The sequence below is a fragment of the Lygodium microphyllum genome, chromosome 7 (assembly GCF_053477565.2).
Source record: "Lygodium microphyllum isolate KBCC chromosome 7, Lygodium_microphyllum_v1.1.10, whole genome shotgun sequence".
Classification (NCBI taxonomy): domain Eukaryota; kingdom Viridiplantae; phylum Streptophyta; class Polypodiopsida; order Schizaeales; family Lygodiaceae; genus Lygodium; species Lygodium microphyllum.
The window spans coordinates 110,224,110-110,248,836 of NC_141141.1; the positions used below are offsets into that span (position 1 = coordinate 110,224,110).

Sequence of the window (24,727 nt, forward strand, 5' to 3'; positions counted from 1 at the left end):
CTTGGTGAAATGTGCATGGTTCCTTTGAGAATGCCGCAGGTCATCCTACGGCCTGCCACTCCTCATGGACCCCCCCAATCCTTGCATCATGAAGAGTGTCACATGCCCAACACGAGGAGGCTGGATTGCTCCTCATCACTCTCCATCTACTAAAGGCTCTGGAATGTCCATTGACTAATGGGGCTCAATCAGAGAGTCCAGTGGCGGAGAAATAAGATCCTCACTTGACGAAGAATCCTCAAGAGGCAAGGCTCTAGAGGTACATGTGCTGACACCCAACTATCTCCTAGATCTCCAAGAATGGGGTGTTCTTCATCCCCATCTAAAGCTAGAACTTCCACAAACTGAACATCACGACTCATGTAGACATCCCACTTAACGGGATCATACAATCCGTAACCCTAGGACTGCAAGCTATAGCCCACAAACACTAGTCTTCTAGAAGCCGTTTCAAATTTGTCATGCTATGTTTTGGGGATGTGAACATATGCATCACACCCAAAAACCTTGAAATAAGAAACATTTGGCTTAGATTCAAACTATGCCTCATAAGGTGTCATACCAACAACAACAGAAGTAGGAGTTCGATTAAGGATGTGGACTACAATAGCCACAGCCTTAGCCCATAGACATTGAGGTGTCTATCTATGCTCCATCATGGTATGGGCCATCTCAATCACACTACGATTATTCTACTCCAATATGCCATTCTCTTGAGGGGTGTTTTGTGTTGGCAAACTCTCGATGGATACCATGATCTACAAAAAGATGAGCAAGCTCATTAGAAATAAATTCTCCGCCCTTATCTAATCATAAGGTCTTCCATTTTTGGCCCAATTGATTCTTCTCAAAGAGTAACCAATTCATGAAGTTGGAGAAAGCTTCCGACTTCAGCTTCAAAAAATAAGCCCATGTCATCCTGCTATAATCATCCATAATGAGCATGAAATACAAGCTCCCTTTAAGGGACCCCATCTATATCAGTCCATAAAGATCCATAGAAATACGCTCCAAGGGTGCTAAAAAGACCGCCTCAAAGCCTTGATGGGAATGACATCATGAGTTTGCTTCCCATGGTGGATGTAAGATACACATGGCTACTAGCTCACCACAATATCTGGCAAACCTCAAATAAGCTATCCCCTAGATGCCTTCTGAAGGTAATCATAGTTGAGGTGGCCAAATTGAGCATGCCATAGCTCGGATTGTGTCTAAGAGGTAAGAAGAAGAGAAGTCAAGGCAGATGAAGACCACAACTTGTAGACTCCATTCTCCTCATAACCTAAAGCAAGGACCTATCTCAATCCAAGATCAAGAATATGAAAGGAATCCACATCAAACTTGACTGAGAGGTCGAGGGCACAAATCTTGTGCACCAAAAGTAGATGGTATCCCAAGGCTAGTACATAAAGCACCTCAGAAGTATGGGCACTATCTTGCCCATCTGGAATAAACTGCATGTTACCCTATCCCTGAATAGGAATAGAAGAATTATCTCCAATGAGAATCTGCCTATGCAAAGGCTGCAAATGAGCAACACTAGCTGTAGAAGGAGTCATGTGCCGAGATAAAACACCATCAACAATCCACTCCTAAGTGTGTGGGGCTGTCAACGCAACATCAAAGGCCTTTGGGGTTGATGTCGCCTTTTCCTTTTCCTTCTTTGATTTGTCCTCCTCCTTCTTTTGGTCGTTTCCCTCCTTTTGAGAGGACTGATTGATCAATGCCTCTAATTTAGAAGCATTGGTCCCTTTCAATTGCTCGTCTTGGTCCAAGACCATAGGAACCAACTCCTCCTAACGAAGAGGCTTCATCTGTCGTCTCGAGGTAATCAAGGTGAAATAAAAGCCACTAAAATGAGGCAGTAATTGAGAAAGGAGAGTTATCATGATGTCTTCAAAAGCAATCACCTTCCCTACATTTTGCACTTGCATCTGAAATTGCGTCAACTTGTTGATATGCTCATGCATGGAAGATGACTTGTTGATACTCATGGTCCTCATTTGCACTTCCAAAGAAACTCATTCTGTCATATACCTAATCAAGACCCAACTATATCTCCTGAGCCGCCGTCAAATGCTCTACATGGGAGATCATAGTTGTAGTGCAGGAGAGAAATAAAAATGAGTGGATGAGAGCATTTAGTTTGTCCTAATGTGCGTGAGCCTTTGCCAACTCCAACTTATCACTAGAAGAGAGTTTGGACTTGTCTCTTGATGAAGGATTGTGGATAGCCTTAGTAACAAGCTTCACAAAATTATAAGACTCTAGAATGGCAAGCATCATAACATGCCACATGTAGTAGTTCTCACCATTGAGCTTTTGATATGATGGTGGAAGAGCTGGTAAGACGGGCTCTAGTCCATGATCGCCTGAAACTTTGTCTCGGCCTCGGAAGACATCTTCACCTAAAATGTCTACAAAAAACACAAAAGGCAGTCTCCTTTGATTGTGAAAACACAACCTGCTGGGGCCCTTCTTTGCTGATCCCGCTCTTTCTTCACCTGCCAGAGTTGATGAAAAGGAAAAATTTGCACTCGATGCAAAATGCAACCTTCTTCCTTCTCAAACAACAAAAATCAATATCAACTTCCGCAACGTTGCTCCTTTCTCACCACCCATACTTGCCTTAGCCTTCTTCTGATGGTGGGTAGCCCTCCCGCTTGCCCTCAAATGCTAAGAATGCAGCCTTGTGTTGCATTGAAATCTCCTCTTCAGGTAGGTTCACCCTAGTCCTTTAATGCCTAGATACCATGTTAGAGTGCATGTGCTAAAGCATATGACCAAGACTGAGAAATATAGTGAAAAGAGAGAGAGAGAGAGAGAGAGAGAGAGAGAGAGAGAGAGAGAGAGAGAGAGAGAGAGAAGAACACGAAAACTCTATAATGAAGAATGTTGAATAAGGAAGCAGATATGTACACGAGTGCATAGCACAAGTCTGGATATGTCTCCACCTTGAAGATCTCACGGGCTATGAACCTCAAGGTATGTGCAGCAATCTCCATGATTAGAAATCTAGATCCTGCTATCAAAATGTGTTCGTGTGTGTATTGAAGGTAGCCAATAAATAGCCTGAAAAGAAATGGCAAAAATATGATGTCGATTGCATTTAATGTAGCCAATTGTACTAGCATGATGTTTGACTGTATGGACAACCTGTTCGACTACACAAAATGGCTAAATGGTAGGATACATGCAACCTATCCTAGCATTGCCACATGGCATACTTGCAATAAATGCGATTGACTGTATAGAACTGCCACATGTCTCCCATATCACACACAATTGATGAAACTGCTCTCATATGCTTGACTAACAAGAAATGCATATATACTTAACCTATCTCTAAAGAATGCTTGTCCACGGAATGACAATCTCTAACATTTCATCCCCCATATACATTGGATCAAAGGGCAACAAGTTGCCTAAGGTGCTTGACCAAGAACCAAGTAGCAATGTGGTAAGCAATGGAGACAAAGTGTTAGAGGGGGTATAAGCATGAAGGGTTGGATGCCAATTTGTTTGCCGCCACACTAATCTCAACATCAATATCCCTACCACACTTGGACAGCTATTGCTGGGAAGCACTAGAGGAATGGAAAGAAGGACCAGTGCAACCAAAAATAGGAGTCATACAAGGACATGATGCCAAAACGCATGTATCAATCCTAACCTTAAACCCTATGTTAGGAATTTTTCAAGTCAATAACTTCTAGGAAGGAACATAAATGTATGCAATCCTCCCAATCGTAGCACTTGACGACACAACTAGAAAAGGAATAGTTGACACTAGGATAGGAGCTAGTCCTTAACCACGTGGTTTTGCAAGCTTAGGGAGTCCCACTTGTAGAAACTAGTTACTTTAATGTCACATTAGCCAATGGAATGAAAGTTAGACCTTTTGAGCTATTGAGAAGGACTGGCAAATTAAGATTAGAAGTATCCAATTCTTAGAAAACTTTATGATATCTTGCTAGATAGACCATGGATGAGAAATGCACATGCAATTGAGTGGGGAAATGGCATGATGTTGTTTGGCAATCCCATGGAGGTAGTTCAAATCATGATGGACACGGAAAGACCTTGCTCATTGACCTAGATGTCATCTCACCTACTCATGAAGTACATTCTTTGTCATAATGATGAGAAAGATTGGATGCACATCCTTGTAGCCATCAACTTGTCCTTCTCAAAAAAGGAGGATGACTATAAATGAGCAACTAATAGGGTGAGCAATGAAGAAAACCATGATAGGGCAATAAACACCTTCAATAATGCCCTATCCTTAGTTGCAATGTGCATGATGGTAAGAAGTGCAAACTCCTCACTTAACCTATCAAGTGTCTACCAACAAACTAGAGCTTATGAAAATCCTAGAGTTTTTGAAGAGAGAATTGTGTAACTATCCTAGCACAAATTTGAAACCTCTCGAAGAACTCTTGGATGCTTGAAACTGGAAGTAGACCAAGGTGCACAAACTAAATCTTGTTTATAATCGAGCACTCCTAGATGAGAGTGATACTCTAGACCATAATGGGCTATCTAACGATAAATCTTTCAATGAAGCAAATATAAGAAGTTCTTACATTGATTACAATTTCGGGAGAGAAACGTTAGGCAATGATCTCAAAACAATTAACTATGACATTGATGGGTATACAATAGAGCAAAGTCTTGCCGACTCTAAACCTAGAAAATCACCTACCTTGCTCGTTGATGGAATAGCCAAGATGACTTGGCACAAGTACCTTGAGGTACTAGACTATGAATGAGTAGGCCTAAGCCAAGTGGAACTAGTTACATTGTATGATGTTAGACTCGAATTCAGACTATGATCACTAGCTAAAAATTGAAAAGCGCTCATCCAATGAAGGATGGAACTACAACTCCAAGTTAGAAATTAGCTCTAAAAATGATCTAGAAATCCCATTACCACCTGGGACTTGACACACCAAACACGACCTTCAAGTCCACCTATGGTGCAAAAAGTTGAAGGAGAAAAACAAAAAAGACAACCAAGGATTTGGAAGTTGAGAGGCACAAAGCACCTCAGGATCTCCTCAAATGTTTCACAAAATTCAAGAAAGGAGATTGGATTGTGGTATTGCTAGGAGCAAAGCGTAAAAGATAGGCTACTGAGTTAATTGAAGGACCACCAAAGTAAAGGAAGTCAATGCAGTTGGCAAGGGAGAAAAGCCTCGATCCATGTTCATATAGCTAACAACCTAATCAAGGATGAAAAGACCAATCTAATAAACTTCTTAAAAGAGTTCAAGGATGTATTCACTTGGTCTATGAAAGAACTTAAGGGATTGACCCTAGCATTATTACCCTTAATATCCCCATGATGCCAGATGTGATGCCAGATGTGATACCAATGAAAAGACCAATCTAATAAACTTCTTAAAAGAGTTCAAGGATGTATTCACTTGGTCTATGAAAGAACTTAAAGGGATTGACCCTAGCATTATTACCCATAATATCCCCATGATGCCAGATGTGATACCAATGAAACAATGACCATACGTGATGAATACAAAACATGCACATGATATCAAGGAAGAGATAGATAAGCTTCTAAATGGGGGATTCATCTATGAGATTGAGCACACGGACTAGATCTAGTCAATTATCATTATATTGAACAAAAATGTAAAGATCATAGTGTACTTAACTATAAAAAGGTGAATACAATTACAAAGTGACAACCATTCATTGTTGTATATAGAGCATATGCTAGAGAGGGTCACATGAAAGGAGGCTTATAGCATCCTCAATGGATTCTCAAGCTATAATCAAGTACAAGTTCATTTGAATGACATGTATAAGACATCCTTCACCATTGAGTGGAGAGTGTTTACATATATAATCATGCCTTTTGGTTTGACTAATGCGCCCACCACCTTTCAACAACTCATGTGTGCCATCCTCAAGCACATGCTTAAAACATGATTGAAGTGTTCATGGATCATATTTATATACACACTAAATGAGAAGAGCATCTACATAAACTCAAAGTAGTCTTTTGAATGTTGTTGATATATAGTCTCTTATTGAACCCCTTGAAATACTAGGTCTGGGTAAAGCATGATTGTATCTTATGACATATAGTATCCAAAAATGGCATTGCCACTAGCTACTCAAAAAGCAGGGTGATTGTTGGCCTACTACCACCATTACATTACAAGGGAGTTCACAACTTTCTGGGCCACACTGAATATTATAAATGATTTTTGTGGAGCTATGCATTGATTACATGATCCTTATACAAGTTGTTGATTGTTTTTTAGTGGACCAAAGGATGCCAATGTGTCTATGAGGTATGAAAAAGGCTCTAACAATAGCTCCAATTCTATGAGCCCCAAACCAGAACATAACCTTCAATGTACATATTGATGCCTCGAAGTTTGTTGTGGGAGTAACACTATGCCAACCTAGAGAATGTAATTTGGACTATCCAGTGAGCTTTACTAGTTGACAACTCATGGACATAGAAATTAACTACTCCACTTCAGAGAGAGATGGTTTCGCAATGGCATTGGCAGTGAAAAAGCTTTGTCTCACTATTTACTAGCGATGTCATTTATGTTCTTCATTGATCATTAAGCTTTTCTTTACTCAATAAATCAACCTTGTACAACTAAACATATATCTTAATGGTTATTACTTTAGCTTGAATATTACTTCTCCATAGTTGTGAGGAAAGGAAAACAATACTACATGGATGATTGCTTGTCTTGAGTATCTAATGGAGAACCCATAGAAAATGACATTGTGGATAATCTTTATGATATGCACTTATTTAAAATATGCCAAGAGGAAGATCTATATGAAGGATATGTTATTCCATATTGGGCCAATGATATTATAGAGTCGCCTTATTCTCACCCAATCACCTAATCGAGAAAACTAATATTCGTTGTGATATTCTCAAAGCACAACCCTACTAGCTGATTAATATACAATTATATTGACTATGCCAAGACAACTTGCTGAGAAGGTGCATCTATAAGTATGAGATGCACATCCTGACAAAGGCACATGTAGGAATCACAAGAGGACACTTTGATAGAGACTTAATTGCACAGGAAATATTGCAATCTTAGTTATGTTGGCCCACTCTCTTTCGTGATCCAACAAAATTTATAAAACATTGCAATGAATGGCAGCATATGAAAGTACATATGTGAAAAGATAAGATGAAACTCACTCTAGTCATAGCTCACTAACATTTTTAGAAATAGGGGATTGATTTCGTCAGAGCTATAAGTCCTATAGCATAGTACTCACAACTAAATATATCATTGTTATGATCTAGTGCTTGACAAAATGGATTGAGTTAAGAGCCATTCATACGAATGATGCTAGGATAATGGTGAAGTTCTTGTGGGAGTAGGTAATCTCTAGATTTGGTTATCCCCTCAAGATTATGAGTGACCAGTGCTCGCACTTTATCAAATAAAGTGATTGCATATTTATTGCATAAATTCATGGTCATTCATTGAAAGTCATGTCTCTACTACCCTCAAGCAAATGGTCAAGTGGAAGCAAGAACAAAATCTTAATCAATGTGTTGACCAAAACAATTTCAGCCTCTTAAAACTATTGGGCAACAAGCTTACAGAAGCCCTATAGGCATATTGAAGGGCCTACGAGATATTAATTGGCCAAAGCTTTTTTTAATTTGACATATGCAACATATGCCATAATACCAATTGCAATTTTTGTTCCAAGCTTGAGAGTAGTTGTGCAAGAATGATGGGATGGTAGAGCAGCCTAGACCAATACCTTGATACAACTCAAATGATTGTAAAAAACAAGGCCATTGGAAACTCATGCCCTAATTTACAAAAAGGCTAGATGAAAAGCCTAGTTTGACAAGCACATCAAACAATGAGACTTCAAGAAGGGCAACCTAATACTGCTCTACTCCATTAAAGGCTAGAAATAGAATATGAAATTTGGAGGTCTTGACCCTTTGTGTGTGCCAAATTAGCAGAACTAGTAATAGTAGTATCTGCCACCTATTACACAAGCCACCAATGTTATTGCCTAATGACTGTTGTACATGCTATGAAAATCATAGAGCTTGATCCCAAACATGAGGAAATTGTTCTATCAACCTATCTTAAGGTCAAATTGACGACTAAGAAAGAGCATATAATTGATGCTCTAATTGATGAAGGATCTAATTACAAAATCATGACCTACAATAATTGGACGGATATTAGGTGACCTCAATTGATCCGTGCCACCACTAAAGTCAACCCATATGGGAGACACACCTTAGACTCTATTAGGAAAATACAAGTGATGTTAACCATCAAGATTAAAAGCCTTCCTGCTATTTTTTACATGCTACCTAATGCGGAAGATGTTGGGAAAGAGTCCTTGTTAGATTAACCATTCAAATGAGAGGCCAAGTGCATGGTTGATCATGATACTCAAAACATTCACCTTGTACTACCTAATGTGAAGATCATCGCACATTTCAGCAAGGGTACACTTGTTTCCTTGAAGTAGGTACCCCCACTAGCATCTTCACTAGAGATAGAACCCCCACAAAAAAGGGTAAAACTTTGCTTCACAACAAGCTACTTCAAGCACAAGTAGACCACCATGAACCAATAAGCATTGCAATAAACCAAATAAGACCCATCAAAAGTGGATTCCCAAAGCTAAATGCAAGTCCACATGGGTGAAACCCTCAAGTTAAATAGCAAAAATTTTCCTTATCATCAGTCGAGTTGAAAACTCCAACATCGAGGCCATACCCAAATCAGATGGGCCCTAAAGGCATTGGTACAAGCACATGGTTATTATGGAGATAATTCATGAATATGGCTATCAATATCATCATAGCCACTAGACCCCTCAAAGATTGTATTCATGCCATCACTGAGATGACTCATATAAATTGCAATGCCAACTTTTATTAAAATTGTAAAATGTCAAAGAAATAAGCAACATGACACTAGGCGTTGGCCGCCAAGTTGATATACAAGAAGAAAATACCTACTATAATACCTAATCTCATTACCCCAAATGTAGTAGGCATTGTGCGAGAATACTCATCAAAACTACAAACCACAAACCCAAGCTTAGAGCTTCACCAAAACCCTAGAGGACATCCCGAACCCTACTATGAGGATCCAAGCATAGCTAATAAATGTACTTTTTTCTAATACCAAGTAAAACTCCACAATGAGCAAAATCCAAGGTGGGAATGCTTGGAAAGCTTAGTAACAAGAAATGTAGAGAAACTTCAAGGCATATGTCAAGGAAACCATCCACCAACAACAGCCATGACCATGAGTGCAAGAATGTAGGGCCCTAAAGAATTTGGACCCACATCAATGGTAGATAAGAGTGCAGAAAGGAAAAAGGCCACAAAGAAAGCTACATTAATGGGACTTGGGGGCATTCTAGATGACAACTATAGAGGAAGCTTCAAAGACTCATAGGCAAGAAAGGCACTAGCATCACAAAAACCCCCTAGTGTGTGAATATAAGAAGTGTCATCAATGTTAGAAGGGACATTAGCACAAGAGTCTACGGAAGATCTAGGGAAGGAGGAGGTAAGAAAATTTCAAGAGGAGGCAAAAGAGGCAGGAAGCCTCACAAAAACTCAAGGAAAGCTTAAAGCATGGCAAAGGGCTAGCAAAAAACATTAAGCCAAACTTCCAAGTGAATCCCAACTAGGGAAAAGGAAGCGGACCAACCAGTATACACAACAACAAAAGCCCCATAGTTACAAGTGCAAGAATGACTACTGGATGAGATAAGGGAAAAAATTCAAGCTACACAAAGTGTTGGAATTGAAACCCTATAACAACAATAGATGGCACAACCAAAGTAGTCAAGGTCAACAACCTCTAATGAGGAGGAAGAAGATCATCATTCAACTAGCAACAATAAATGGGAAGGTTGCATCTAAAGAGAAGAAGATTGTGGAAAATTTTGAGAAGGAATCTCGAAGGGAGGAGGAGAAATGGAAGTAGAGGTAATAAAAGGAAGAGAAGGAGCTCAGACAAAAAGAAGCAAAATATTTAGCCCTAGCCATTAAGAGATTAGTAGAGCAACCCCCAAGGGCCAAAGAATTAGCACTCAGGGATCCTAATCTTGGAATCTTAACAAAAGTAGGGGACAATCAAGGAGCATGCCCCAGTACAATAGGAATCTCATAGCATCCACTAGTATAATGGGCAAGGATAAGGCACTGTTAGAAGCTCCACCATTGCCAATTATGACCATCATGCCCTCCATCCCAGTGGTCATAATAAGACAACTCTAAAAGCATGTTGGAAGATAGGGTATATGAATTGGAATCACAAATTGCAGCTCGATCACAAGTGAGATTAAAAGAGATTAGAGTCTCGCATGTACTAAAAGGCCAGTGATATTAGATCTAGAGTTCGAACAAAGAGTACCTAAGGTATTGAGAATTAAAGATTCATGGACCTCAATACCTCTACTCACACAAAACCTATTTGAAATTTGAGGATTTGAAAGAACTAGAGGATCAAAGGGACCAATTTGATGAGGAAAGAAAGGCTGCACTAGTTGTAGATGAGAGGGAAAAACAGATCCATGTAGCATACTAGTAGAAAGCAATTAGAGAAACTTTCAACTTGAATAAGGAATTGACAACTTTTAAGACTAGAAAAGGCACAAGAAGACTACATTTGGAACTGCAAGAGCAATGCAAAGCGGAGAGAGAAAATAGAGCGCAACTAGAAAGCAAATATGTAAATGCCATTAGGGACAAAGCTTCATTGGAAGGGGAAACCATGTGGCTTTATAAATGCAACAAAGGGTAGAGTTGAGTCAAGCTTGGAAAGAGGAGTACTCAATATTTGAAGTCATAACAAAGTTGTAGAACACGGGATTAGAATAGGTATAGTAAAAAATGGACCAATGGGAAGAGAAGAATGCAACTCCAATGCTCAACTTGGCTGTGAGATTGTCTCAATCAAAGTGTGAGCAAAACTTGGAAAATAAGGGTCTAGAGTAGTGGAAGATATTATGCAAACAAATTTGACAACAAAGTTTTGCCAACGCCCTACTTGAAGTGAAAAAATAAAGTGAATGGGATATAATTGAGAATCTTAAAAGAAACCTACAACTCACCGGGAAAGCACTTAAATAGAGCTTGGAAATGAGTATATCCCAACTAGAGTACATGATGACAAAGGAGGATTATGCGATATTATTAAGGGAGGCTATCTTAGTAACTAACCAGTCCATTGCAGCCATGGGAGAACTATTATCCTCACCTCCATTGCTTGAGGTAGGAGAATGGAACCTAAGGGATGCTATATTGTCAAAATCATAAGAACCTAAATATATGGAAGAAACCACCTCCTTGGAAGTAATTATAGAAGCCAAGCAAAAAAGAGAGGAAATAGCGGACGAAGATCATTGTGTCACCCCAGTGAGTGCCAAGGGTGCCTTTTTTGCAATGGCAAGAATAGTGGACGAAGATCGTTGCATCGCCCCAGTGAGTGCCAAGGGTGCCTTTTTTGCAATGGCAAGAACCCAATGTTATCAGTTGGGGCAGTGAGATCTCTGTGTTGGAATAGTGGGAGATCCAAGTTTTTCCTATGCAATTTATCTTCTATTTTCCAAAGGGACTCAAGAAGGTACTGCCTCTTAGGGCAATATAAGAAATAATTAGAGTTGGCACATGGCTAGGAAAAGAGTGGCTAGAGCTTAAGTTCCTAGATTATCGCAACAGGAGCCAGCTAATTGCTAGCATGACAAATATTTCAAGTGCATAGGACAAACGAGGCTATAAATCTCGACCAAAATGGAGAAGAAACCTTATAGATATCACATGGAGGTTTGAGCCACTTTTTTGCAACATACTTCCCCTTAAAAACTACAAGGGCATGAGATTGATTACAATCATGAAAAACATGGGAGATATGACTTCCCCCTTATCTTCAACATCAATGCTCATAGAGAGGACGACAACCTTAAGTCCTGAGAGAAAGATTTGGTACCCTCCAAGCAGGTCGTCTCAGATTTTTCACATTGCCCCAACCCAACTTTTGTCACTACATGCAACTACTTGCAATTGCTCCTCACATTGTTGAACCAAAAGAAGGTAGTAGAGGAAGAGGGCCTGCATGCGCTCTTCTTTGATGTAAACACAAGAATTGATAGATATATGATGGCAAGTCTACTTCATGCAACAATGCTACTAGCTTACTATCTCAAGTGGAGGACATGATGCTAGTAGGTTCACAAATTATAGTCATTCCTTTCTTCTGACATCACTAGTAGCAAGGCTAGCTCAAAAAATATACATCATGAGCAAATCCTATATGGAAAAGTCATCGAAGTCGCTCCCTCTAAGAACACAAGAGAAGAGAAAATAATATCATTTTTAAGAGGAGAAAAAAAAAGGGAATAAAACATAGTAGAAGTCCTAATGTAGAACATGTGCACCAACGATCACATCACCTAAGGCCCTCAAGTTGGGTAGCCACCAAGCTTCATTCTCATGCCCTAGCCATCCCCCCATAGCACAACCTCAGGGCTCATCAAGGGCAAGACACCTTGAGGTCACTTGGTAGACCTATCACCCTGAGTGATGCACTACACCTCCCTTCACATTAGCTAGGTTCTCAAGTGTGGGACAACACTCCACGCTTGCTTGGAGTTCGTCAACCCTAATCTTAGTTGGATTTGTACAAACCTTCGTAGCACAATAAGGTTAAAACACCCCCTAGGGGAGTGCACATTTTTCAATTGCAAGTTCATGACATAAAGATGACTAAAAGACTCCCAACGACACGAGTGGCCCTTGCAACTCTACTTCCTTCCTCCTCTAAGCCTATGAGCTATGAAGATCAACCCTTATAGTGAGTGTGTGTGTGGGAGAAAGACTAAGTGGCCAATGTTGTTTGAAGCTTTTTTTCCTATTATTATTATTCTTCTTCATAGAGTAAGCTTGGAGCAATCAAAGCTATGGAGATGAAGCGTCCTTGAGGAGGCATCGCTTGAGTCTTGGAGCCATCGACAAACCTCTACGGATAGACTACAACAATAAAATGGATCCATTGACAAACCTTTGCGAAGAGACTACAAGTGGATCCATCAATAAACCTTTGCGGATAGACTATAACAATAAGGCAAATTGATGAGTTCAATATACTATTCATGAGAGCACTTAATGCTTATGTAAGAGAGAACCATAGCTGCATCAATCAAATCACATAAAATAATAAGCATTCCATCAAGTCCGACATAGAGCTTGAGAAAGCCGTGACATCAAATGGGTATAGGTACTCCTATGCTAAGGTGACTTGGTAGACTATTGTCCAACGTCACTTGGAGCAAGGTCTAGGGATCATTGATCCAAAGTATAGAGTCACGCCTTGTTGGGCAAGCTAGTGATCTGAGAGCCCACTCCAAGAAGTCAAACTTGGAAAGTCCTTTCCCAAGAAGGCTTCTAGCAATGCAAACCCCGCTTATGCGGAAGTGGAGATGCATTTCCACTACAATACTAACGACCTTACTCAAATCATCTTTCCTTCGTAGTCTACTACTAAGAGTCTAGCAAAGATTGCATAAGGCCCTAAAGCAATAGGCCCTTGTATGCTAAAAATTTTCACAAATAACAAATCATCTAGAACCCACATATTTGAGATCATGATAGAATCCAAATCGAGTGCACTCACATCTAGCCGACTAGCCGAGAGGTTGGCCCTACTCATCCTTTTAGGGTATGGAGAGAGATATACACGGATACCAAGCTAGAGATTCTACAAGAAGCAATAGGATGCCAAAGAGGGGCAAAGGCAAGGTGAGAAATTGTTGATAGAACAATCCCCCAGGATTGGCTAGTTCCCCCTCCCCCCCCCCCCTCCCCCTTTAGCCCCAAATGGTCCCAAAATTTAACAAAAGCCTCCCTTATTATTTTGCGGTATATAGACCGCTCTTGTACAAAGGTACATACACATACTACGACCTACATACCTAGTAAGTGCTATGCAACTCGCATATAGCATTGTGCATGTATTTATATGTGCACGCTTCTTAGGGTTGTGTAAGTATTGGTGATAAACAAGGAGGGAGGACTGAGGGTCAACAATGGGCTTTTTTGAGTGATATAATTAGCCACACCTTTTTTCCAAAAAAGAAGAAAGCAAGCATGAACTAATGCATTCATTTTTTGAACATTAGTCACTATTTCTAAGCTTAATAAGTTAATGGACTGTCTTACAATCTTAGACTAAGCAATAAGCTATGATGGTCTATACGTTGGATTGTTTTCATGTCTTACTAAAAAGTTGAACTGTTTCATAATATATAAATGCGTATGTATAACAACAGGGAAAAAGGATAAGAGAGAACCAAAAAAGACTTGTTTTTAAAGCATTATACATCAAACAGAAACCAGCTCCTGTAAATTTAAAAGTTAATAAAAAGTGGAAAGAAACAAAAGGGAGTTTCCCCCTCCCCCGTCCCCACAACACCACAACAAAAAAAAAAAACTTCAGTTGCATTATCTATAACTATGTATTCACAATAACAATGGAGGCCAAAATGAAACTGGAATGACAGTAAATGCCTATGGCCATGTAAGGGACAACACACGCGCGCACGCACCCACACACACACACAGGGATAGAAGTGAGGACAAAATTATTTAGTGAATCATCTAGTGAACAATCAGGGGTTGATTTCCAAAATCTCCTGATCTTTTTTTGTTGTAAGATGCTAAGATAAAGGGCTGGAAAAGAGCTAGCTCCTTATTACATCTTGTTATGGCAGTAGTGCCTGCCATAATCGAATTGCATCCAGTGGTAACCACCACTTAAACATAAGACTATAAAGCTCATGGTACAGTTTTCCATTTGCTGTGTGGAGAAAATTTAACTCAAGTGAACTGTACAAGGGCTTCTGCCGAATTGCACTACTTGACCTAAACCCCCTACTTCATGCATCAGGGATTAAGATATTGTGAATGAGATGCAGCGAGGAGGGCTGCTCCAATTCCAGAACCATCTTTCGAAAGCTCAACAGCAACATTGGCAGCCATCTCCTCTCCTAAAATATCTGCAACTGCTGCATGCATATACTTTCTGAACTTAGGGTAGTGCTCATAGAGTCCTCCATCCATAGCTACCACAGTTCGCTTGCCCTTATTACTGTCATTTTTCGTCCTGGCAACAGTTGTACTACCATCTCTTCCTATTTTCTTTAGTATACCTACAACCCCTGCAGCTGCTAATCTAGCCCCGCGCTCGGAGACAAGGTCACATACCTTCATGACAATTTTTCGAACTTTGAGGGGCACATTGTTGATCTGGGGCAAAAGTTTAAAAGAAACTACAACTAGATCAGAAATGCAAAAAAGAAGGTCCAAAAAACCACTAGCATTTAAGCAGGAAGGTTGTGACATTTCCTTACCCCCATCACATCTTTAAGAATTTTGGCGAGTTCACGCAAATCAGACGAGTCATCTTGATGCATGGCTGACATATCAGGAGTCCTGCTCATAAATTTAAAAACAACTACAGTGAGTACATTATTTAAGTTCAGTTGGAGCATCTGAAAAAGAATTCTCTCCTTTGCAAATACTACCTGCCTGGACATATTAATAACAACGTCAACCACATTATCCTTTTCAAGTTTACAAGTATGAAGAATAGTGCTCATAGCTGTACATGGCAATAGATCTTGAAAGGATTTTCAAAGCCCCTAACATTTTTGGATTCTACACCAAGAAGTGACGAGAAAGTTTATGTACATACTGAACCATAAGACAATGACAGTCAATAAGACAAGTCCCTCCCCCCCCCAAACCAAAGCCCCAAACGGTCCCAAAATTCAACAAAACCCTCCCTTACTATTTTGCGGTAATGTCTATATACGCTCCTGTACAAAAGTACATATACTACGACTTACATACCTAGTAAGTGCTATGCAACTTGCATATAGCATTGTGAATGTATGTATATGTGCACACTTCTTATGGTGAAATCAAAACAACTGGGCAGGGTTGTGTCAGTATTGGTGATAAACAAGGAGGGAGGACTGAGGATCAACAATGGGCTGTTTTGAGTGATATAATTAGCCACACCTTTTTTCAGAAAAAAGAGAGAAAGAAAGCATGAAGTAAGGCATTCATTTTCTGAACATTAGTTAAGCATTATTCAATAACTTAAGCTACGATGTTTACGAACTATTTCTACACTCAACAATAAGTTAATGGATTGTCTTACAATCTTAGACTTAGCAATAAGCTATGATTAAGTGACATTTATCATGGCAGCTCATGGACAGAATGATGTCTTTACTTATGTTTCGAAAGAGGATAGATTGGATGGCAACAACTATTCTCTGTGGTCCTTTATGATGAAAAATGTGCTTGTTGCAAAAGGTCTTGGGGATTATGTCAATGGGAAAGAAGTACATCCTACAATCCCTCCACAAGCAGGAGGTCGTGGACAAAGGCAAGAGGGTGCAACAACCTCTCAACAAGTAGCAGGATGTGGACAAAGGCAAGAAGTTGCCACATAGCCACTACCCAAAGAACAACTGCTCAGAAGGCTTGGGACACTAGGGATTGTTGCTGACGAACAAGATGAGGGATAGCAACTCAGCTTGGAAGAGGATGCACGACATTAGAGAGAGAGTGTGTGTGGTTACTACTCGACACTTAATTGATTGAAAGTGCGATACAAAAAGTACAAACTACAACCCTTAGACTTTGGGGTTGTGTAAGTGACTTAAAGTGCGTTCATACAAAGATGTATGTAATATGCAGTGAGCAACCAAAATGTGTAACATGAATACACAGATGAAGAATAATGTGACTAGGGGAAAAAACCTCTCTTACAAATAGTAAAAAGTGCCCCAATGTCCTACATGCGCATCAACAACACTCCTGTGTGAGCGTAGGTGTGCGAAACCTAACAAAACCCACTGGAGTGATAAGTGATCAGAATACAAGGATCATCAACCAAAGGAGATCAAATTCAAAGCATTGCAAAATGCTTGAAATTTGTCGCAAGGAAAAGCTTTGGTGAAAATGTTTGCCACATTGTTGTTGGTAGGACAGTAGACAAGGCTAATATCCCCTACATGTAGCCTCTCTCTCACAAACTGATAATGTATTTCAATGTGTTTCGTGTATGCATGAAACATTGGGTTCTGTGACACTGCAATGGCACTCTGATTGTCAGTAAACAAAGAAGCAGGCTCCATAATAGATACATCAAGATCAACTAGCAAACATCTCAGTCATCCACATTTAACTATAGTAGTAAAAGCTGCCTTGCATTCAGCTTCACAAGACGATGTAACAACAATAAATTGTTTCTTGCTAAGCCAAGAAATGCAAGAAGAGCCAAGAAAGAAACAATTTCCACTTATAGAGTAACGAGAATCAAAACCTCTAGCCCAATTGGAATCATTATAAGCATATAACTATAGTGCTCCCCCTTAGCATAAAGCAATCCAAGAGTCTTAGTGCCCTGCAAATAATGGAAAACACGCTTCACAGCTTGCCATTGTGACATACGTAGGCTATGCATATATCTGCTCAAGGCTGAAACTCAATACCTGGCCTTGTGTTGCATAAAAAAATAAGGCATCCAACTGTTGGAGCATATGTATGAATGTCAAACGTATCACTATCATCATGCAAAGACAGCTTAAGTCCAGTCTCCATTAGTGTGCTTACTGGCTTGTAATCCTAAAAGCCAAATCTCTCAAGGAGTTTACCAATATATCTGGATTGTGAAATCCAATGCCTCTAGTATCATGAATAAATCGAATGCCCAAATAGTAATGCAAAGGCCCCTTATTCATGAATGCCCAAATAGTAATGCAAAGGCCCCAAATATGACATATCAAAAGTTTGCTACAAATTTTTCCTAAATGCTGAAATTTGGCCAGTATGTGGCTCTGTGAGCAAAAGATCATCCACATAAAGCCAAATGACCAGTAAGGATTCCCCCTCTTTGCATACGCAAAGAGTAGACTTTGATGGAGGCTATTAATGAACCCTTGGCCAAGTAAGAAGGTATCAATTTTGGCATACCAAGCTCATGAAGCTTGCTTCAAACCATACAAGGCCTTTTTTAGCTTACATACCAAGTTTTCAGATCCTACAAAACCCATGGGCTGCTGAACATACACTTATTCTTGAAGTTCCCCATGTAAAAATGCAGTTTTAATGTCAAATTGGTGCACAATCCAACCATAATGGACAGCCAATGCAACCACACACCTGATAGTAGTCATATGGGATGTAGGAGTAAATGTCTCCTCATAATCAATGCCTTCTTTTGCACATTACCTTTTGCCACAAACCTGGCCTTGTACTTATCAATGGATCCATCCGCTTTTTGTTTCAACTTATAGACCCATTTAGTACCAATGGCTTTCTATCCAACACGCAACATAACTAAATCTCATGTTTGATTCTTCATGATAGAATCATATTCAGCTTGTATTGCTTCCATCCAATGCGCACTTTGTTGTGCATCCTTAAAAGAATCAGGCCAACATCATCAAGTGTGTTTGTTGCCATAACAAACTCCATAGCATTAGCATGATCATACAGACATGTTTGTCTTCATGTATGACCAGCAAGAGAAGCATCCAAATGACTGTCTTGAAGAGTTTGCAAGTACCATCTAGGTGTATGTCTAGCCTCTTAATTATGTGCATACTCTCGATGCACCTCATGTTCAACGTCTTGCTGAATATTCAGATCAGCTGTAGGCTGAATTTCTGTATTATTTAATGGAGCAGCTGGCTGAATATTTTGTTCATTTAATGATGCTCCAGCTGTATCATCGAAAGAAATAGGCAGCAGCCCTTCAAACACATCTTTTACAGCCTGGTATGTGTCATAACCAGCAAGAGATAATTCTGATTTTTCATCAAAAATCACATCTCTACAGACAAAAACTCTCTTAAAAACACGATTGTACAATCTGTACCCTTTGCTTTCACTACTCTACCCCACAAATATGTACTTAACAATCTTATTGTCCAACTTTTTCCTCAATACTTTGGGAATATGAGCATATGCAACACATCCAAAAGTATGAAAGTAACCAACTAAAGGTTTACGGTTGTTCCAATCCTCAATAAGCGTTATATTTTTTGACGGCTTAGTAGGGCACCTATTCAAAAATGTGACAAGCACACATAATTGCTTCCATCCAAAATCCATGTGGCAATTTTTTAGCTTTCAGCATTATCTGGCCATCTCCACAAGTGACTGATTCTTCCTTTCTACAACCCCATTGTGCTGTGGAGTATATGTGGCAATATATTGACATACAATGTCTTTTTGCTTCAAAAAATTATTCAACAAGGAAGACATATATTCTCCCCCTCAATCCAATCAGAGAGTCTTAATCTGACAGCCTAATTGATTTTCCACAAGTGCAATAAAAGCCAAGAATGCATCATACACTTGTGACTTTTTAACCAATGAATAAACCCAACAAAAATGTGTAAAGTCATCAATGAAGGTGGTGAAGTAATAACATTCACCTAATGACTTTGTCTACATGGGTCCACATATATCTAAATGCACAATCTCCAACCTAGTCATAGCTTTAAAGGTAGCATCACGAGGAAAAGAAAACCGATGCATTTTTTCCATCTCTCACAAATGTGCTCAAGAGGTCTCTCCAAGAGAGGTAAACCTTCCAACATCTGAGTACACTACACAAGCATCAAACAGCCATATTCACATGCCCTATACAAGCATGCCATAACTTTATCTGTGACATAGCAAAAGTAAGAGTAGATGCCAAATAAGCTGACCGATCAACCGAGTGAGCATCTAACTCATAAAGTCCATGACATAATGTGACAATGAGTACCAAAGTCAAGAATTTATTATCCCTGACCATCCATTTATCATCATCAAAAGTGACTTGCATTCCACATTTTGCTAAAAAAGAGATGGACAACTAATTCTTCTTTATCCTTGGCACATATAAAGCACCCTACAAACAAAGAATAGAGCCATCAATGGCTTTTAAAACAATCTCTCTGACAGGATAAGATACATTGTTGACACATTGCACTAATTTGCCAACAGAAGTTGCAACAACAAAAGCAAACAAATCCATGCATAAGGCACAGAAACAGGAAATGGCTGGAATGGCCCCCGACACACTGAAATGCCATCCCCGGCATGAAATCGTCATTATCTGCGTTTCGAAACTGCGGAATGTTCCCTATCCCAAACGGGATAGGGAATGCCATGTGGCATCCCACTTGCCTCCTACGTGCGCCTCGTTTCATGCCATCTGTTCCCACCTACAACTGCACGCTCCTACACGCTCATCGCTCCTGCCCACTTGCAACTGCATGCCCTGCCTGGGGTCACGCCCTGCCCGTCAACTCCAACCTTCCGCAAGTTCCTTCTTCTCCTCTTCTCTTCTTCCTTGTCCCTTCTCTTCCTTCTTCTCCTTTTCCTTCTCCCTTCTCATCCTTCTTCTCCTCTTCTCTTCTTCCTTCTTCCTTCTCTCCTTTTCCCTTCACTCTTCTAAGTGCCAAGCTGGAGACTCGAGTTCTCACTTCTCTCAAGCCATTTTTATTTCAATTTTCAGCCTAAAATGGCTTTATCTTCCCGCCCCGCTCATCGTGCTAGTGATCGAGGAAGAAGGTACGATGATTGGTCATGGTGGGAAGAAGTAAATGCTGACCGCCCATTGAGTGGTGGAGAATCTCAACTATGGGCTTGGAAGCTTTGCCCATACAAGCGAACTAGTGGAGCAAACAAGGTAATCCGTTGAACCAAGCATTTCTATTTGGACTTTTTATTGATTTTAATTTTTCAAAGTTACTTAAATATTAGAATATGGAATACTAATTGCCACTTGTTCCATTTATGCATAATTAGGTCCGAGCTCATCTTCTACATGAGGCCAACCATTCTTCCACCAACCATTCTTCTACCACATTTTCACCACACGTCATACTTCTTTACCTTTTTCTTCATCATCGATATCTACTACGAGTGGTTGAATTAAGTTGCCTATTTTGGGATGTGTTGAATCTAACCATCCCTTTTCATTCTCCCCATGAGACACAATTACTTGACAGGCTGCAAACAATATATTCTTTCTTTAAATAAAAAAATAAAAAAAGGTTCAATGTGATTCCAACAACTTTTGCACATCTTAGTAGGCCATCGGGCACCTAACGAGCACCTTTTGTCTAATGCCTTGGCCTCTCTAGGATGATCACTTGGACTCCCTTGGGTAAGATAACCATCGCTCTTGTAGTCTTGATAGGCCACTAGGCAACCAACGTGCACTCTTTGTCCAATACCTTGATTGCTTTGGAATGGAACACCTTGAGGTAAAAAATGGGCTTGAGCTTTCCTTACAGTCCCTTTCTAGTTCCAATTTTGGTCATTAGAGAGTGTTGAGCTAAAAATACATTACATATTGATTAGCTCTTTAAAACAGCCCCGAAATATGTAATTTACCAAAAGTTTCATTAAGCAAGGAGTAATCCTAGAGAGTTTCTGTGTCCCACATGTAAAACCCTAATTTGAGAGGATCCTTCTACATCTATAAATAGACTAGCTGCCCACCATTCAGCCCCAGCCTGTTCTACAGATTTTCAGCCATCAACCTTCATCAAATGGCTGTCCAGCACACGCAATTGCTGCCACATCAACATCAGCCTGTCCACTGCTACTTCTCTTGCCCCAAACAACTTGCATTGACAGTTTCCAGCTGCTCCCCTATTGTCAGCACTCTATATGACATCAGCCAGCTGGCATTTTGACAGTGCAAGCATGTTTTACTGCTGTCACCTGTTTTCAGCCTGCAATTTGTAGCTGTGCAGGCTGCTCTACATCAGCACTCTCTCCTCTTGCTGTTGCCTAACCGATTTCAGCCTCAAGTGATCACTTTCCAGCCCTTCCCCAATAGTACATTATTGCACTTACTAGTCTACAACCTCCAAACTAATCCATTTTGGTGACCAGACCGCTGTCATTCACTATTCAGCACTCCTACAGCTCTGATCGGTGGTTACAACACTTGAGATTCGTCTCCGATGGACATCATCACTCACCGCTTTGCCCTTGAGCATCTTGTACACTCTTACATTCATTTACTACATTGATCCATTCACTTCAAAGTCTTCTCCTCCCTCTATTTGTGTTTGTGTTTTTGCATTTTGAGTTTGAGTTTGAGTTTTGAGTTTTGAGTTTTGCGTTTTGCGTTTAGGGTTTGTATTTATTGCATTATGGTCAAAGTTATCATCTATTAGTCATGTTCATACATTTTGTGTTTTCTCAGTGCAAACCCTAGCATATCCCCACACATTTGAGCCCAATTTCACGAAGCATTTGCTTTGACAACTCTCTTAAATGCATTATAGGGAGGATCCACACATCCATAAAAAGAGGCCACCCTTCAACTCAGCCCAACTAATAATTGCAAGTTCTCCATCATCTAGCACCCTCATCCCACTGTTGTCTACACACCTTTGTGGAGAAGTTCGTGGTGCTACCAACTAGTGTCCAGTTCCTAGTGATCAGTCCTCTCAGCCCAAATTGCTATCTTTGCTACTAGAACTTTGCTGCTGGAAACTCCTTCTCAACGTATTTCCACCAACTACCAGCAGTCACCTCCAGACACTTGCATTTGCTGCATAAAGCTCCTTCACAGCCTATTCCTGCAGTCTACAACAGTCGCCTATCTCCCAAGAGCAACCAAAAGGCCGTGTTTTGCAGTCCTAGCTGCCGCCTTTATATTCCTCATTAGTCACAGCCTCCTACCCACTGTCTCCGAGCTGCCACTGCCTTGTTCAGCTTTGGAACTGGTGATCAAATAGAGGTTACCTGCTGTGTTTCACGATCCATTCATGGTAAGATACACTTTCCAGCTCATCTCTTTGCCCTAGTCCTTCAAAGACACTCTTGCATTGTGCATTTACTGCATTGAGCATAGTATTCATTCACGATTGGTTCTTCAATGCTCATTTCTCTAAATTACTCTTCGCCTATGTGTTCTTCCACTATCGTTGAGTATTTTGTCGTACATTTGTGTTTATATTTGGTGTTGGAGTATTTCTTTACTTGATATGCTCTCAAAGCTATTCGACACCACTGTTAGCTCACCTTTGTTAAGAAACGATAGGTTTGTAGGGAGAAACACAGAGCATATAGCAAACACTGTAACAAAGAAAACTCAAAAACACAAAAGAATAAAGAATAATGAACACTACATCATGTTGAATACTGATACAATGGAGCTGAGCTCAAAATGAGCCTTAGGCTATCCGTGTCTCTACGACCGGTACTCCAGTAAGCAAAGCTTGAAGACGATTGCCCTGTCCCGGCTGGTCAAGTGGCAACACCTAGAAGGAATCTACATTGTGAAGGGAGCTAAATGCAGTCCTTTGGGCTGAGGTGTCGATGACAATGAAAAGAGATGCTCTGTTTTGAGGGAGCAAAACGCAATCATTCCAATACTGAGATGTCAGATTAGACACTCAAATATGATGGACAGGAGCAGAGGGAGTAAAACACAGTTTTTAGGGGCTGTCAAAGGAAGAAGATGATGACCAGGAGTCCAAGTGTGCTCCAAATGCTGAAGACCAACAGGACGGCCTCCTATAGAGCAACATGCATTGTAGCTAGTCAAAAAACCAAAATCAGCAAACGCAAGGTCGATTGGTGTAATTGACTGCTGAAAAGCCATTAGGCAGCTGTTGGAACATCAAAATGCAGCTCTAAACAGTCCTACAAACAGGTCATCAGCTTGAGAAGATGGTCGCCACCAATGTGGATGATGTTGGCAGCATGAAGATGAGGTCATATCAGCTAGACAAACAAGTCTGCCTTGAAAACGCAGCCTGAATGGTGATGGAATAGAACACCAGCAGCAGCAGAAAACAGATGAAAATCATCCACGAACTGAGATGTCCTTCGTCTTTGGGTATGGACAACAATGGAGAATGCCAAATAATACAAATAAAGCCTTTTTGGGGCTGTAAATGAATCCAAAATGAGGAATTCATGCAATACAATTATTTGTTAATGCACTTAATGGCTTTGGTTGCTCAATAACCTCTGCCCCGGTCCTTGAGACACAGGTTCGAGGCCCCTTCTATCATTGTTCATCTCTATAGAATCACATCTCCATTGAGCATCTATTGAATTGTGTTTATAATGCATTGTACATTTTCATCTCTCTGTTTGCCCTAGCATTTCTTTACAAAGCACTCGAGACAAAGATAAGGAAACCCAAAGGCTAAAATAATCCTCAAATCTTATATTACAACAATAATAAGAAGAAAGACAAGTATAGGCTTTGAGAGCCCAAGCCATACACTATGCACACTCCCCCAATCCGTGTCCACAAAGCACATCCCTGCCTAATCCAAGACAAGTCCCAATCAATCTTCCATCGATCTCATACAACCACGAATGCTCCAATCCACACTCCTCCGCCCAATCGGTCACACTCATGCCCTCCTACACTCACGACATTGCCAATGGCTCACATTGAGAAGACCTCGATTTCTCTAGATCAAATCTTGCTAAGAAGGAGAAAACTCAATGTTGATGATAAAGATATTGATTCCTCAACTAAGGACCAAGGGTTGCTTTAAATAGCCTGAAATTCTTGAAATAAATTACAATGTAATCTAAACTTTTAAAAAAGGCCCATTCACCACACTAACTCGTAGGCTTGAGGGTGAGGCTGTTTGG

General features: G+C 40.2%; 1 protein-coding gene across 4 annotated transcripts in view; it reads right to left on the reverse strand.

The window, feature by feature from the left end:
- Positions 1–24,727, reverse strand: part of LOC148033821 (hexokinase-1-like) — a 62,797-nt gene that overhangs the window by 26,107 nt on the left and 11,963 nt on the right. For 2 of the 4 annotated variants that reach the window (XM_087681826.1, XM_087681824.1), the window contains exons 8-9: positions 15,424–15,505; positions 15,278–15,319 (exon numbers count right to left, since the gene is read on the reverse strand). In XM_087681826.1, the coding sequence (XP_087537952.1) occupies positions 15,278–15,319; positions 15,424–15,505 (124 nt within the window). Of the gene's footprint in view, positions 1–14,689; positions 15,320–15,423; positions 15,506–24,727 lie in introns of those variants that run through there. The other 2 variants (XM_087681827.1, XM_087681823.1) reach the window with 2 other exon arrangements.